The 15,199-nt window shown below is 36.5% G+C and overlaps 1 protein-coding gene across 1 annotated transcript in view; it reads right to left on the bottom strand.

Annotated features, from left to right (window-relative positions):
* Window positions 1-15,199, bottom strand: part of NBAS (NBAS subunit of NRZ tethering complex) — a 160,057-nt gene that overhangs the window by 134,007 nt on the left and 10,851 nt on the right. Inside the window, exons 10-16 of the mRNA XM_058020301.1 lie at window positions 10,838-10,976; window positions 9,336-9,401; window positions 5,724-5,852; window positions 3,797-3,860; window positions 2,349-2,542; window positions 1,011-1,268; window positions 92-217 (exon numbers count right to left, since the gene is read on the bottom strand). Of these exons, the coding sequence (XP_057876284.1) occupies window positions 92-217; window positions 1,011-1,268; window positions 2,349-2,542; window positions 3,797-3,860; window positions 5,724-5,852; window positions 9,336-9,401; window positions 10,838-10,976 (976 nt within the window). The remainder of the gene's footprint in view (window positions 1-91; window positions 218-1,010; window positions 1,269-2,348; window positions 2,543-3,796; window positions 3,861-5,723; window positions 5,853-9,335; window positions 9,402-10,837; window positions 10,977-15,199) is intronic.

The following is a 15,199-nucleotide window of genomic DNA, read 5'->3' as shown; positions in this document are numbered from 1 at the left end:
AACACAATTGAGAATTCCATTCCTGTAAAGATAACACAGACAGTCTGATAAGAAAGCCTTAAAAAAAAAAAATCACAAAACACAAACGCACCAAATAGTCTTGAATTGAAGCGACATTAACAGCCGACTTCCTCCACTGTCTTTGGTACACAAGATCAGAATCAAGGCCATATGTTTGAGCTAAAGACAAAGCTTCCCCATATTCTTCATTATCAATCTAAAAAGCAAACACATGAAAATTAAAGTCATCTGATTTTCCATATTGAACAATGAATTGTTAATTCTGTGTGTTGAAAGAGGCAGAGGGATAATTATTGTGGGTATGCATAATCAGGTAGGAAAGACACTGGTTCAAGATACAGATAAGTAAGACTCAGATCTGATGGACACCTCTGGAAAATCAAAGATTTTTCCCCTCAAATAAAAGGAACATGTTATTTAGGTAACATTATATTAGTTATACATCATATTTAGTCTGACAGCAGCATTCCCTGGGAACTGTAAGAGTTACAGAGTGGGCTGGTTTACCAGCAGAACAACTGGAATGGCACAGACAAAGCAGTCTGTCCAAGATCCCTAAAAACAGAGCAGTATCTGTTTGGTAAGAATGACTCAGAGGCTTAATGTGTTACATATATCTGAAAAAATAGGCAAAACATTCACAGAAGACTGTAAGTTAACCCACTCCAGGGCCAACAACAAGTGAAACTGATTTCATTCAATATATTTGCCAAGTCTTGCACTACATGCAAACACATGTGTACATGTCCAAGACTAGCCAAGCCAATGATACACAATGACTCCCAGTGGAAACATCACATCATTTCAGTTATCATACTGCTATTTTTAAAAAAGGATCCCTTTAATCAGGTGACACAGCACATTGAGAGTTAAAAGACTCTCAGAAATATGCGCCTAAATCCTTTTGTCAATACAGCAGGAATTAAAAGAAAAAGCTCTTTCTAAATAAAGCTGATTAAAAAAGATTTTACTTTTCCTTCCAGACTTACTTTTCTCTGGTACAGTTCCTCTGGAGTTGTGGATCTTAAGCTGACAAGGCGGAAATTCTTTGTAATAGTACGTGGTCGTTTCCGTGGAGGAGCAAATCGTTCCATTTCTGTTACAAAGTACAGGCCTTGCTTTAGGTAGCTGAAGTATCTGTCCTTAGCAGAAGTCTCCTCATCTGAGTCTGAGTCATCATCTCCCTCATCTTCATCCCCAGGCCTGCTCTCCAAGCGCAATCTTTTTGGAACGAGTTTCACCTCACACTGCAAGAAAACATGAACAAGAAGCATCCACCTAGTACATCTTAACTAGTTTAGTAAGAATTGAGTACATCTTCCACTTCAAATTACAGAATCAACATCCTTCCTCGCTCTCTCCTTAAAACCCTTCGTTTCTCAGGTTGCTTAACCTGTTCCACAAACCCTGACTGCATCTGTCTCCTGGATGTGAGGTTTCATCCCTCACCTACCAAAGTGAAGGCTTCTTAGTAACCTACTTTTACCCTACACCTCCTGCATCAGCCAAGATAAGGCAGAACAGTGGAGACAGCTTTCCACACTTTCTATAGCTTCCTGCAGCATACAAGAGTGTTTTCAACTCTCAGCTGTTCAAATCAAGGTTTTCTATTCAATGCAATCTCAGACTACATCCTTAGGCTGTGGTATGCCAGTCACAAGCTGTACATATTACTTCCAGAACAATACAACTTTCCAAAAACATACACACAAGCTTTGTACTGAGATTTTCTGATTCTAATGTTAAACTTTTGATTAAGATGTTTAAGACCTATTTCAATATAAGCTTTAAAAAGGAGTAATTTTCTCTGTTTTAAAGAAAATTACTGGTTAACTTTATTATCCTTTACTCCCTTCTGGAATCCTACTAAAAATAAACAAAAAAATATATCTCTTATGTGGCTCTGCCTTCACTGTGTTCCTTATGTGTAATCGAAACGTGTTCACTCCTTCTTTATGAGTCATGCATTTCAAAGTGGAAGAGGGATGGTTGCAATGCTCTTCAGAACACTAACATACAATGCAAGGTTACTGTCAACACAAATTCTTTTCTGTTGCAAGTTTCCTCTCATTGAGACTCAACATTCCAGGAGTTTTGCTTCTACTCTCCACAAGTTATTTATTATTTGATCAAGTTTTTCTTAGAACAGTTAAGCTGCAGCAAGTTCGGAACCCCCCTGCAATGCCCATCTACAGATAAGGAAGAAGAATCACTTTTCCTATTAGCAATAACATCTTCTATTTTAACCCCCCTACCTAAGGATCACATATAAAAGAGCAAACTGTTATACTGCAATCCACAAGGATACCTGCTTATGCATTGCTCACCTCCAGACTTAGAAACCCTCCATCATGAGCTGAAGTGACCTGGGGAGAACTCTCAAACCATTCACAAGTCTTTCCCAGAAGGTTCCTTAATGTCTTGACTGATGACACAGTCAATGCACCAGAGCAGCGAGCAAGGATGACAGAATTATCTGCCCACCAATTTACATCTATCAATGGGTAATAGGACTCTTTATCTAAAATAAGAATGCACCATATAAAGAAAGATAATGTTAAATCTCAGGTAAGAACAGAGGAAACTGCCATTATGAAGAAATACAGTCTAATCTAACAGATATTTATTGTTATATTTGCAACCTTGGTTCACTAAGTCTGTATTTTATATCAGTTATCTTTTACTAAACCATATTTGTATTAAATAAAGCTGTTGAGAACAAAAAAAAAGTCACAATTACAAACATAATATATATAAATTATTTGGAAAAAATTCACAGTAAACTGATTTACTTGCACGAAAACTAACAGATTTTTCATCTATGATAAAGATCTACTTCATTACCTATCAGGCCATCCTCAACATGACAACAAACCTAATAGTGAAAATCAGAACAGGCTACAGTACTTTTGAGGACAAGTAAACATATCAACATATTCCAAGAGGATGTTGTTAGGAAAGTTAAACTAAAAAACCAAGTAAACGAGAAAGTTTCTAGGACTGAGGATGGAAGCTATAGCATTTCCAGTCACTGTCTTGATTATGGTAACTGGGTATTGGGATAAAGGGCTCATCAGAGAGTGGGATCATATTGCTCGCCCCCACATGTCACTTCCCTCTTCTCTGATGAAAACAACCTTTTCCCAAACAGCACTAACAAACAGGTCAGATTATTCCTTTTTTAAATAGTGCTTAACCAGCAGTGCCTACGTATGAAGTCAGATGAATTAACCTGAAGACAGAATCTCCAAAGAAAATATTAAAAAGAAGCAGGAATTTTTTAATAATATAGATGTGTATAAGCAGCAGCAAATGGATCATGGAATAGCTATCGATCTCTGCACTCTTGGAACAGCCATGCAATAACCAGGTGCTAAATGGCTGCTCAGACTGGCCTGAGCTTTCAGAAAATAAAAGAGTGCAATGAGGTAAATCCAGTTAGAGGAAATTGCTTTAGAATTGTTTTTAGAATTTTAACTGGTATCTTTTAATTAAAGTAGCTTTCAAGATTTATTAGACATTTACAGGAAGAAACAATGAAATCCTGTGCTAACTGAAATACCAACTTTTTTATAGCTATATAAGCATTCCGAAAAGAGAATCTGAAAAAAAACCTATTGTGACAGTCATTTAGATCTACCATGCTACAAATTCAAATCATGCAATTTTGGTACCCTGACTGACATTTAATTCAGCTATTTCAGTCCTCATGTATTTGCATTACTATTTTTAACTCCACAGTGATATAAAATAATGATCTAACTGTACTGCATACCTTTTATTTTCTTTCTTTTTTCACTAGAGAGTCTCCAGTCTGGGTTAAGCTCATCATAGCCAGGCTAAAAAAAAAATGACATGCAAGTAACACAGAATCCGTTTATTTACTCTGTAGTTGACCCACTCATTTTTCAATTAAAATGCTCTCTACAAATTCAAACTCTTCTCAAGCATAAATATACAACTGCTGCAGCACCATTGTACCTTTCCACAGACAATTAAAAGGAAAAATAAAAAAACCAAAACCACAAGTCATGGCCTGACCAGCTTTAAACAGTAATCATACCCAAAAGATTTCAGAAATAAAGGTTCTCCTCTCCAGCAATCAAAAGCCAAGTGTTAGCTTTTCATGTCTATACACAGGACTGCAGGCACATAAAATAATCTCCAAGAGAGTCTGTGTAGTGGCCCTGTGTGACAGTCTAGCACAGTTCTCTAAGCATTTTCCCCAGCTGTTTTCATAATTATAAAGCCCCTTTGAAGACTAGTGCAAGAAAAGCAGCAGCATTATTAACTGAGGCACCACAAGGTTTAGAATTAGGTTGCAGTGCTGTTATTTTAAACGTGACTTAGCAGTGACAGAAATCCTGCCCCCAAGTGCAACACAGTGGAAGTACAGGAAGCTGAAATAACTAAAGCACATTTGGATAAAGCAGAAGGTGCTTTTCAGACTTGATTTTTCAGTACAAAGAGGAGAGTCTACTAATTAAAAGTAAACATAAGGCCAGTCTAATTTAATTTCACACATATTATGAAAATACACATTATACTTGGACACCAGTTTCACCTATAAAAAAATTTTGAGAATAGTCAAGCACTAAATATTCCTTTATATCACCCTCACTGAATTATGAAGTCCTGAATGCTCCTTCAGAATACATACTCATTATTACTAAAAACAAAGAAAAAATACAATTCACTGTAAGCATCCTTGAGCAAAATTTGTCTGAAGTATATATTAAAAACAGAGATAAATAGATATGCATATATAGACACAGTACTCATCTCAACACTAGAACAGAAATTCTTTGAGATTTTGTTTGTTTTGGTTGCTGTTTAAAAATGCTTTTCTAAATAAGCTTGAAATTACATTTCGATCCCATTTGTTTACCCTACTTGGAATGGATATTGGTTTATATCTCATAGGTTCAGAGCATAGCATACAGTACTCCAAGTGAAAAGCCCTTCTTTAACTATTAGTCAAGAAATTAATGGGAGGAAAATCAGAACACTTCACATACTAGTGTGCTTCACTTCAGATTTTTCACTTTTCAGAATGCATTTCCTCATTAAAATAAAGTTGGGGTTTTTTTCTTTGAAAACTAATTAGCTTTAAATTTCCAGTGTTTTAATTCACACAAGTCACTAAAAGTTTGCCAGTGTCTGAGAAATTCCTAATGAAAGTTCCTCTACTTAGTTTTGCAAATAATTCCTGCAGAAAGCATCGGACTTAACAGCAAACTGATTAAGAAAATATTCTACAGCATCATCTGGAATCAGGTATGGTAAATTTTGAGGGAGGAATAGAATACACTAAGACATCCAGAATTTAGTTTCAACCAGTGAAACAAATTTAGCCATGTTAGCCTCTACTTCTCTTCTGTAACTGCATTTCAGTCTAATGGTGTTGTAGTCTAATTCTAACAGTGTTACCTACTTGGTACCAAAATGCCTCATGAAAAATTCATTGCAACATGATTGGTTCTTTTTCTTAATTTTTCAAGTTCACAGTTCATGGGAGTAACATAAAAAGATTATAATAAATGTAAGTATAGGGCTCTTGAAAAACATGGAGCTGACTGGGAAGCTTGTGTGTAGCTAACACACAGTTACCTGAACTCCTCTCACTCCTACAAAAAACACAATTCTAGAGGAGCAGAGTAAGATATATAATTCAAGTTTCTAAACATGCACATTCTTCTTACCTGAGCAGTTTGGTCCCATTCTCCTTGTTGTCTGAGAGATGGAATAGACCAGATCGTCAGTTTTCCTGAGAAATGAATAGCTGCCAAAAGAGCTCCATCAGGAGAAAGATTCATCTTGAAAACTCCATCCTGCCGAACATGGCATCCAAGCAAATAAACAAACAAACATAATAAAAATATACACCATGGAATACCCCAAAAAATTCCTCCAAATACATTTTTTTTCCTCTCTTTTAGAGAAACAAAAAATTGTACAATCTTCCACCCTGAAAAGTTAACATACCTTAAATTAAAATCAAACAACAAAACCCTTATTCTAAAAGAAAAAAGTAAGAGATCAGTTGCAACATGGAAGAATAAAAACAACCTGCATAAAGGAAGAACACTATCTTAGCATGAACAAATCTTTAGGAATGTAAACTTCTGTATCACACTGTTATATGGCAAATAAAACCTGGAAGTGCAGCATTCCTAAGAGAGCACCCTGACAGCAATGCAGAGCTGCTTGAAGGGAAAAGCACAGGTTGTTCTCTGCACAGAAAAAACATCCAGCAGCCTCAGTTTTCTACTATTCTGACTATCTTGTCCTGATTGCTCCTTAATAGTCTTCAAGAAAGACTATGACCAAACCACAGCTTAGTACAACTCCTCCTCCTTGGGAGCAAACTTATAGGTTGGTATTATTACAAATCCAATTCTTAAATTAAAGGAAAGCAAAAAAAGGGATACAAGAAATCAGACAATAAGAGATCTTGGAGGAGCACACTGTTCATTTCAGGACACTGAATCAAAATCCAAGAACCTCGAGTGACAACAGACCAAGCAGTAACATAGTGAATATCAGATTAAGTCCATATAGATAAATTAATTCAGCATTTGTACATTAATTTCTTTAAGGCTACAAAAATTCTCCTAGATTAAGTTTTCCATCAGCTCTGGACACTTTAAGAGGCAAAATATCTTCTCAAGGATTCACAAAATCCAGCACATTTACAACTGGATCTGTATGCTATTTCCACAAGACACTCTAAATACACACATTTTAAAGTCAAATTTAGTGACACTGGCAATAAATGACAATTTCTGAAAATACATTTTACATTTATTCACCCCTCTCTACTATGTTTTCAGAAAGATCATTCATTTCTTAAAGTGTCTCATCTTCCCTAAAAGACAGCAGGATACAGATTCCCAAAAATTACATTGTTCATAAAATTCCATTTTGTTAGCTCACTTTAAAAAACCTTTTAATAAAGATTCACAGTTAAATTTTTCCAAGTACGCAGCTAACCAATTTTTTTTAGGCCAGCACCACCCCTCTCAGAAAATATCCCAACACAAACGAAGCATAGAAAAGTTAGCTGACATCCATCAATTAAGAAGTTTAAATGGCAGAATGTTACTGGTAGGTATTATTTTAAGATAAAAAATATTCTTTTCAGGTCAGTGTGTTTGTTGGGACTTGGGAGGTCATTTTTACTATTATTTTTATTTTATTTCTTAGTCTTTTTAAAGTGCTAGGTATGCCAGAGAAGCAATGACAATCAAGAAATGTTTATTGTTGTACAGTGGTTTGCAGCTGTTGAGAGCACTCCTTAAATTGATGCCTAAAATGTGTTTTTAATTGAAAAGGAGAGCATTAAGGGTTTTTTTAAAACCCATTAAGAATTATTTATATTAGAAAAAAAATCATATTCTCTGACTATATTCTTAGGCAGCTGCAGTACTGCACTTTCAACTGTAACTTGCCCAGGAATTGTACATGCCTTCTAATGGAACTTCTCTCTTTACAAGCTAATTTGCCTGCACAACAGACAAAGACCAAAAGACTGTTAAAGGACCCAGAAACACAGAGGTAAAATATATAACCTGTTCAGATAACTGATCTTGAAAGGAAGTAAATGTTTACTCAGCAGTCAGTAATAATTCTCTGGCTGTGAGATTTAGATATTGGGTGGTCATTAACACACTCAAATTTATCACCCAAGCCCTGTTATCTATAAAAATTAATCAGTCCTTTGCCAAAGCAGGCAATGCTGCCCCTGTAAACAGCTCATCAGCTTAAGGGAACAGCAAAAGATGTAGAGAAACTCAGCAGGCTGGCACTTCACATTTTTTAAGTGTCATTTAACAACACTAAGAATCAAATCCCAGTGTAGCCAGTTGTAATATACAAGTCCTCTAGCTGTTGTGCCCATCATATTTTAAATGGGACGTTAATTTCCCACTGGGAATAAAAACTATATGTTATATATTCAAGCTATAATCTCTGAAATTAGATCAAAACATTCAAGGATAAATAAGTTTCCATATTTATTCATTAATTTAGTATTGGCAAGTGCAATGAAGCTGAAGTTTAGTACAGCTACATGCAATACAAGCTTTTCAGCTAAAAAAAGCTTAAGTCAGCTTTATCTTTAGCATTCTCAGTGAAGGAAATAAAATCTCTCCCTGTTCCACCCTTGAGAAAGATTCAGAAAGATTTGTTTTCCTTTTCCAATAAAGCAGGCAACTTCTTCTTTCAACCAGCCACCTAAAACATCCCAAGAATCTATTAAGGTCATTTCTAACTCAGATCAGCCATTTTTCCACTCAGAAGGACACAGAGTGAAGGTGGTAGACAGATTCTTTACAGTTCTTTCCTTGTAAAGCCAAAGAAGGGAAAACAATTTCTCTTACAAGAAGGGAAAGGGGGATAGAAAAAGGAATCAAACCAAGGGTATACATGACAAATAGACAAGAGATAAGAAAAGGAAAAGCAGTACTGCATGGGAAGTTCCTAAGGCATGTAGAAGAAAGCCATGAATGAGCACCACGTACAACACTTTAGAAATACAGAAAGCACACACCTACACTTCAGCACAACATTCAAGGTTTAACACTCACTCATGGCAGAGGAGAACATAAGGTCTATACCCAGAACTTGTTAAGAATAAGTTGATTCTGATCAGCAGTTTCATTAGACTCCTGGGAATAGAAGTCTGACCCATAATAAACGTTGGAAGCTAATAAGCAAAATGCTTCCATAGTATCTCAAAGTGTAAAAGTAAAGTCCTTGTGTCTGCCCTATTTAAGCCATAAATTATTAGTTTGAATCCACCCATTTTTTCTTTCCCACATGGTGTGAAAATTGTGGGCTGAGGCTTTTTTGTTGTTTTCTAGTGAAACACATGTAGTGCAGAAGGCTGAGTTCTTATTCTTTGGGCATATATTTTATTTGAGAAACATCATTACAATCTACTTTCGTGTTGTAGAATATATAACACATCTAACATGGTCTGATTATCACATTCATTAACAAATAATTAGGTGGCTTCTAATCCTTTCTTTTTTGAATAAGGGTTTACATTTAATATTGAACTCTACATCTCTAGACCTCTTCCTGAAACCCAGTGACTCAAACTTCAGCAAATGAACTAAGTGGATTTTTAAGAAAACCAAGTAAGTGGCAAGCTACTCCATTTAATGCTAAAGCTTTTTGATTAATTTAATAGAATGTTAATTCCTAAGTTGCATAAATTAAAACCTTCTTGCAGTCAGTCTCTCAGGCAGTCATTAATAGACAATTACGTTCGTAAAATACATTTCTGAGGTAGACCTAGATCTTAATACCTGTTCTGTTCCTCGCCTGCTGTAAAATCTTAAATTCATAATCCTTAATAATCCTCTTCTCTGTGCCTGTAAGAACAGAAACAAATCATACAATGAAAAACAATCTCCCACAGTTCCATCCACCAAAAATAAAGTCATATTTAAAATACTAAAATAACTTTGCAAGATACTTTAGAGGTTCTGCAGAAAGACCTTAACAAATTAGAGAGATGGACAATCACCAACCATATGAAGTTCAACAAGGCCAAGTGCCAGACTGTGTATCTGAGGCAACCCTGGCTGTGTGCAGAGACTGAGGAATGAGAGACTGGAGAGCAGTGCTGCAGAAAGGGTCCTGGTTGACAGTGAGTTGAATGAGTCAGCAGGGCTACAATATATGGCAGAGATGAAGCCATCAGTGTGCCCAAAGAAAGCCACGAGGATGGTGAAGGGCCCTGAGGGGAAGCCTGTGAGGAGTGACTGAGGTCACTTGTTCTGTCCAGCCTGGAGGGGGCTGAGGGCAGAGCTCACTGCAGTTACAGCTTCCTTGGGAGGGGAGAGGAGGGGCAGGCACTGATCTCTGCTCTGTGGTGACAGGGACAGGAACTGAGGGAACGGCCTGAAGCTGTGCCAGGGGAGCTTTAGGTTGCATATCAGGATAAGGTTCTTCACCCAGAGGGTGGCTGGGCACTGGAGCAGCTCCCCAGGGAAGTGGTCACAGCTCCAGCCTGACAGAGCTCAAGTGGTGTTTGGACAACGCTCTTGGACACACGGTGTGACTCTGGGTATCCTGTGCAGAGCCAGGAGTTGGACTCGATGATTTCTGTGGGTCTCTTTCAATTCAGCTTATTCTGTGATGTAACTATTTTTAAACTTCCATAAGACTGGCTACTTTAAAATAATGCAAGCATAATAAAATCCAGTTTATATAATTCTATCAACTTCAGTAGATATACATGTCACAGAAAAGCACTCCTCATTTGCAATTAAATTAACAACTCACTTGTAATACTAAGCAATACCTATATAAGAGTAAACACTGGAATTTATCCTGGAATATAGTAAATTTATTTCAGTATAACCAAGCTGTTACCAAATCAAACATTTACTTCTACTAGAAGCAAAAGAAATCAAGAGCTATAATTAAACTGAAATATTTATTTCAGGCATGCTGCCTTTTGTTCTGAAGTAACAGAAGAACAAACTGTAACTTTTCTCCAACAAAGACAGGTAATATATCCCAATGTACAACTAGGAGCAAAAAATATTGTAGCTTGGAAATTTAGACTCTTTTCTTCTTGTTTTTGGTTTTAAAACCACAAGTGATAATTAAGAACTTAAAGTTCAAATCATACTACAGAAAAAGCAAAAATGGATGCTGTGGGAAAAAGATAACTGTTTAGACATATGTATCATAGCTTAGAAAATAGCAAAACATCCCATTAAATTCATCTTTCATAAAGAGATATTTATTGACCTTCCATTGACAATATTTATCCAGTAAAATGAGGAGACAAACTTACTGTTCTAACATCATCTTCATAACTAGTGACCTGTTTGTAATGGGGAGAGCCTGACAGAATTCTCCAAGCAGATATTCCACAACCAGCTGCTTTAGATACTCCATCTTCATCTGTTTCACAGCCTCCTACAAGGAGAAGTCTGTAATAGATATAAAGATGCATTATGATTTCATATACTGCCATACTGCCACATATTTTTTAATTTTCTTAAGTCTATAGCAGTTTGCTTGGGGTAACAAAAGGCGAAATATACCAAGACACTTAACAGCCCAATAAACTTTGTGAATAAATACCCTTAAATCTAAAAAACTTCAATATCATTCAAGTAACATTTGTTATTCGTAGCATAATTCCCAACATCTAGAATACAATAAGTCTGGCCACAAGTTTGAGTTTCCTTCTTACCCTCAAAAATGATTAAAAATTACTGCTTAAGCATATAACAAGTTCCAATCATTCTGTTTAAGCATCAGATTCTCATTTATTCAGATGTTGTACAAAAGCTACTTCTCTTTCACTGAAGAACTGAACACATTAAGGCTTGTCAATTCTGTTTTCTAAAGCCACTGCACCAATTATACATGAGTATGTAATACTTTTGTTGCATACCATAGGTGGCATTTTAAAAATTTTTATGTAAGTCTTGTAATTATTACACTAAACTGTAATCATTACACTAATGCCACAGGTGGCATTTTAAAAACTTTTACGTAAGTCTTGTAATTATTACACTAAACTTGTCTTTATTACACTAAACTGTATCACAGTATTTGCCCTTGAAGCCCTTTCACCTTATTAACAAGCACTTCTATATTTAACTGATCACTACTTTGATGAAAACTTTCAGAAAAGTAGTCTGTTTGGAAGAATGATTGTAATGAATCACATATCAAAAGGTAAAGTATCCGCAATAAAAGGCACAACTGCAGGAGCCCAAACTCTGCCCTGGGAATGCTGCATGATCCCTTTCCCAAGGCTGCACCATTCCCCAAGTGCTCTGCCCCCAGCAGGGGCTGCCGCTCACACAGCACAGCTCTGGCCACCAGGATGCCAAAACTACACCTCCAAAAGTCAAAGAAAGAATAAAGGAAAAAAAAATTCTTTCCACATTTAATCCTTTTTAAGACATCAGTAAAGCTTATTTAATCATGCCAAGTGTCCTGCTAGTCACTAACCTACAGCAGGATAATTTCATACCATGGATGAATGACAAAATCGCACCATCAGGCTGGAAAAGAACCTCTGAGATCATCAAGACTAATCTATGATCAGACACTACCATGTCAACTAGACCAGCTCAAGGGATGGTGACTGCACCACTTCCCTGGGCAGTCCATTCCAATGTCTAATCACCCTTAATGTGAAGAAATTCCTCCTGATGTCCAATCTGAAACTCCCCTGGAACAGCTTAAGCCTCATCTTCTTCTATGTCTTCCTGGCTCCTTGGATGAGGAAGTTGATCCCCACCTGGCTACAACCACCTTTCACATAGTTGTAGAAACTGGTAAGATCTCTCTCAAGAATGATGCTTAAAGTTCTCAAGAGTTTTGGTTATTCTCTGGTGTTAAGAATAACCTACAGCAGAAAAAAAGAAGTCACTTTCACCAAAAACTGCAACCAGAGACATGAACTTGAGGAAGACTAATGTTTTTTCCTTGCACATGTACTCCACACATGGCCCAGCCAACATGCAGCAGTTTCCAGGCTTCATTCCTGTATCTTTAAACAGCTACATACTCCTGAGACCATCACAGAATTCCTGGAAAGCCTTTGAGGAACTTCACAATGCCTGTCACTGAGAGGAAGAGCTAGCCAGCATGCTTTAGAAGCTTTTAGCAAGTTCTGCCAACTGTTCCTAATCAAAGGGTGCTTTGAGCTTCTGTTCTAGATAGACACCTGATTAGCAGGGGTCAGGAACCCTTTCAACAAAACCTGGGAAAAGACCTACGTAAATGCCAGGCCTAGACTGCAGCATTTTGCAGAAAAAGATGGCTAGACCCTGTATTTGTGTACAATCTAAAAAAAATCACAGTGATGTGCTGCCAGGCTCAGTCTCCAGCACCCTCTGGAGCAGCTCCCCAGCACCTCAGAGGCCTTGACACAGACCATGCTCCTAAGGGAGGACACAGATGTGCAGGTCTTGGACTTGCAGTGACATGGCTCCAAGCAACCTCCTCTAGTTGACACTGAGCTGAAGGGGAGTGGATTAGATAATCTAAAAGAGTTCCTCCAGCCTCAAAAACTGGCTGCTCTTGCAGTACCTCAGTTGTACTCCACTCCATAGGTTTGTACAAAGTTGGGTTGAAGATAACCAGTGTAACACCAGTCTCAAGAACAAGCTCAGTTGAGGTAATCCAGAAAAAACTTGATATGCCCTTCTTTACTTAGCAATTTTGGTACAAAAACTTTAGATAAATCTGAAACCCTCTAACTCCTCCATCACAAGCCCTTCATTGCAAACTTTATACTTTAGTATTAAACACATTCTGCAGCAATTGCAGATAACCCAGAAATGACACATTCAGTTCCAGATTAGGATAGCAAAACAAGCAGCTGTTGAACCTTGGATTTGAGTTTACAAAGAGCTCACAATGAAGCAGACATTTATGTTTTGTCAACTAAAATGCACTGTAAATTCCATCCTAGATGAAAGCAGGATGACAAGAGAACACCAGCACTAGATATCAAACTTAAGGTACATAATACTTTTCCACAACAGTAAAAGTCATCACTGGATTTTTCCAAAAGGTATAGTTTCAAGTTTTCCTACAGATTCAGAAACATTCCCTACTGACATAGTCTCTTTGCAATTATCATACATCTAGCTGAAAAAATTAAGTAAATTAAGTTCTTAACTGCTATTTTATTGCACTATAATGGGTCATGAGCAAATACACAGTAATACAGTAATGCACTAAGTCAAGCCTTACAAGCAATGAAGAAAGATCAGTATAATTTCACCACCTGAAATTAAATGAAATGCAAGAAAGCACAAACTGACAAAGTTGAACACGTGTTAAGTGATCAAACACATGATTGAAAATTAAAATTTTGAGGCATATCAACAATTTTCTTTAATACACAACTTTCAAGTACTTGTGTCCAAGCACTTCCAGGGTTTTTTGGGATAACAAGAAAGTTTCAGCAAGAGACTTTACCCACAAATTTAGAATTCTCCAATGTCAAATTTACAAGCTTTCTACCACAGACTACATTTAAAAACAGAAAAGACTGGCATCCATCAGGGGAAAAACTCTGGTTCTTTTGTTTTCCATCCATTCCATCCAATTATCCATTCTTTCAAGTGTCAATTTTTCAACTTTACTAAGCCACTCAACAGGCTGCACATAGAAGGATATACTACAACCATTAAACCTGATCTGATGAAAGGATACAAGGGGTTGGTTCTGCTGTCTGGTCATGGAGTGCTACCAAAGCTCCATAACCCACAACTATTACCTCAAAACTGTAAACTCAGTATACTGAGTAATAATGATGTGAAATCACTAAATATTAATTAAGTGGAAAGAAAAAGCCATATACAAAATAATCTCTCAAAAGAATAAGCTAGAAGAACATTACATCTCATTAATAATAATTTGTTTTCCTAAGATAGATATGACAGCTCATTTAATACTGAAGAATGAGAAGAAGTTTTTTCAACAGTGAGTTTCTTCTGGTAGTTTATAGCCAGGCCTAATTTCCATTTAAAAAAATACAGTGATGTAACATTGCATGTAATATTGCACTGAAAGATTCAATCCTAGCAGATCTAATACAAGAAAAATATCTAGAACAAAGTTTGGTTCCTACAATTGAGGAGAAATAGAAACAGAGTTGCTGAGTTTATCTTGGTACATAACAAATTGATACTAAAAAAGTGGACCCATTTTTAGCATATATAATAGGCTAACCAGGATTTATTTCAGTTACAATGAGCTCACCAGTAAGTCCAGCAGTGAATTCCAGATGGAAAAACAAAACAAAATGCAACAACAACAACAACAAAAAAAAAAACACTAAAGAAAAATCCCAAAACAAACAAAAGTAAAAAAGAAAAAAAAAAAGAAAAAAACCCCTAAATTTACCCTTCAACATTACCCATCTTTCATCACATTCAGAAACCTCTTTTGAACCTATTCCTGACATTCTAAAAAGTGCATGTTGCTTATGCAAGGTACTCAAACAGAAAAGGACATAACTTTACTAATGGAATAATGAAAGTCAAGTGAGATGAACTAAGGTTCCTCTTTCATAGTAGAAAGAAACATGACTTGTTATCACTGATGCCCTAAATACCAATTTTAGCAGGAATAGATTTTTCTCCCCCTCCCTATCGAACACACTTCAATGTTTATTTTG

Source organism: Melospiza georgiana, chromosome 3 (assembly GCF_028018845.1).
Source record: "Melospiza georgiana isolate bMelGeo1 chromosome 3, bMelGeo1.pri, whole genome shotgun sequence".
NCBI lineage: Eukaryota > Metazoa > Chordata > Aves > Passeriformes > Passerellidae > Melospiza > Melospiza georgiana.
Note: the sequence above shows the minus strand (reverse complement) of the source record. Positions and strands in the feature narration are given on the sequence as shown.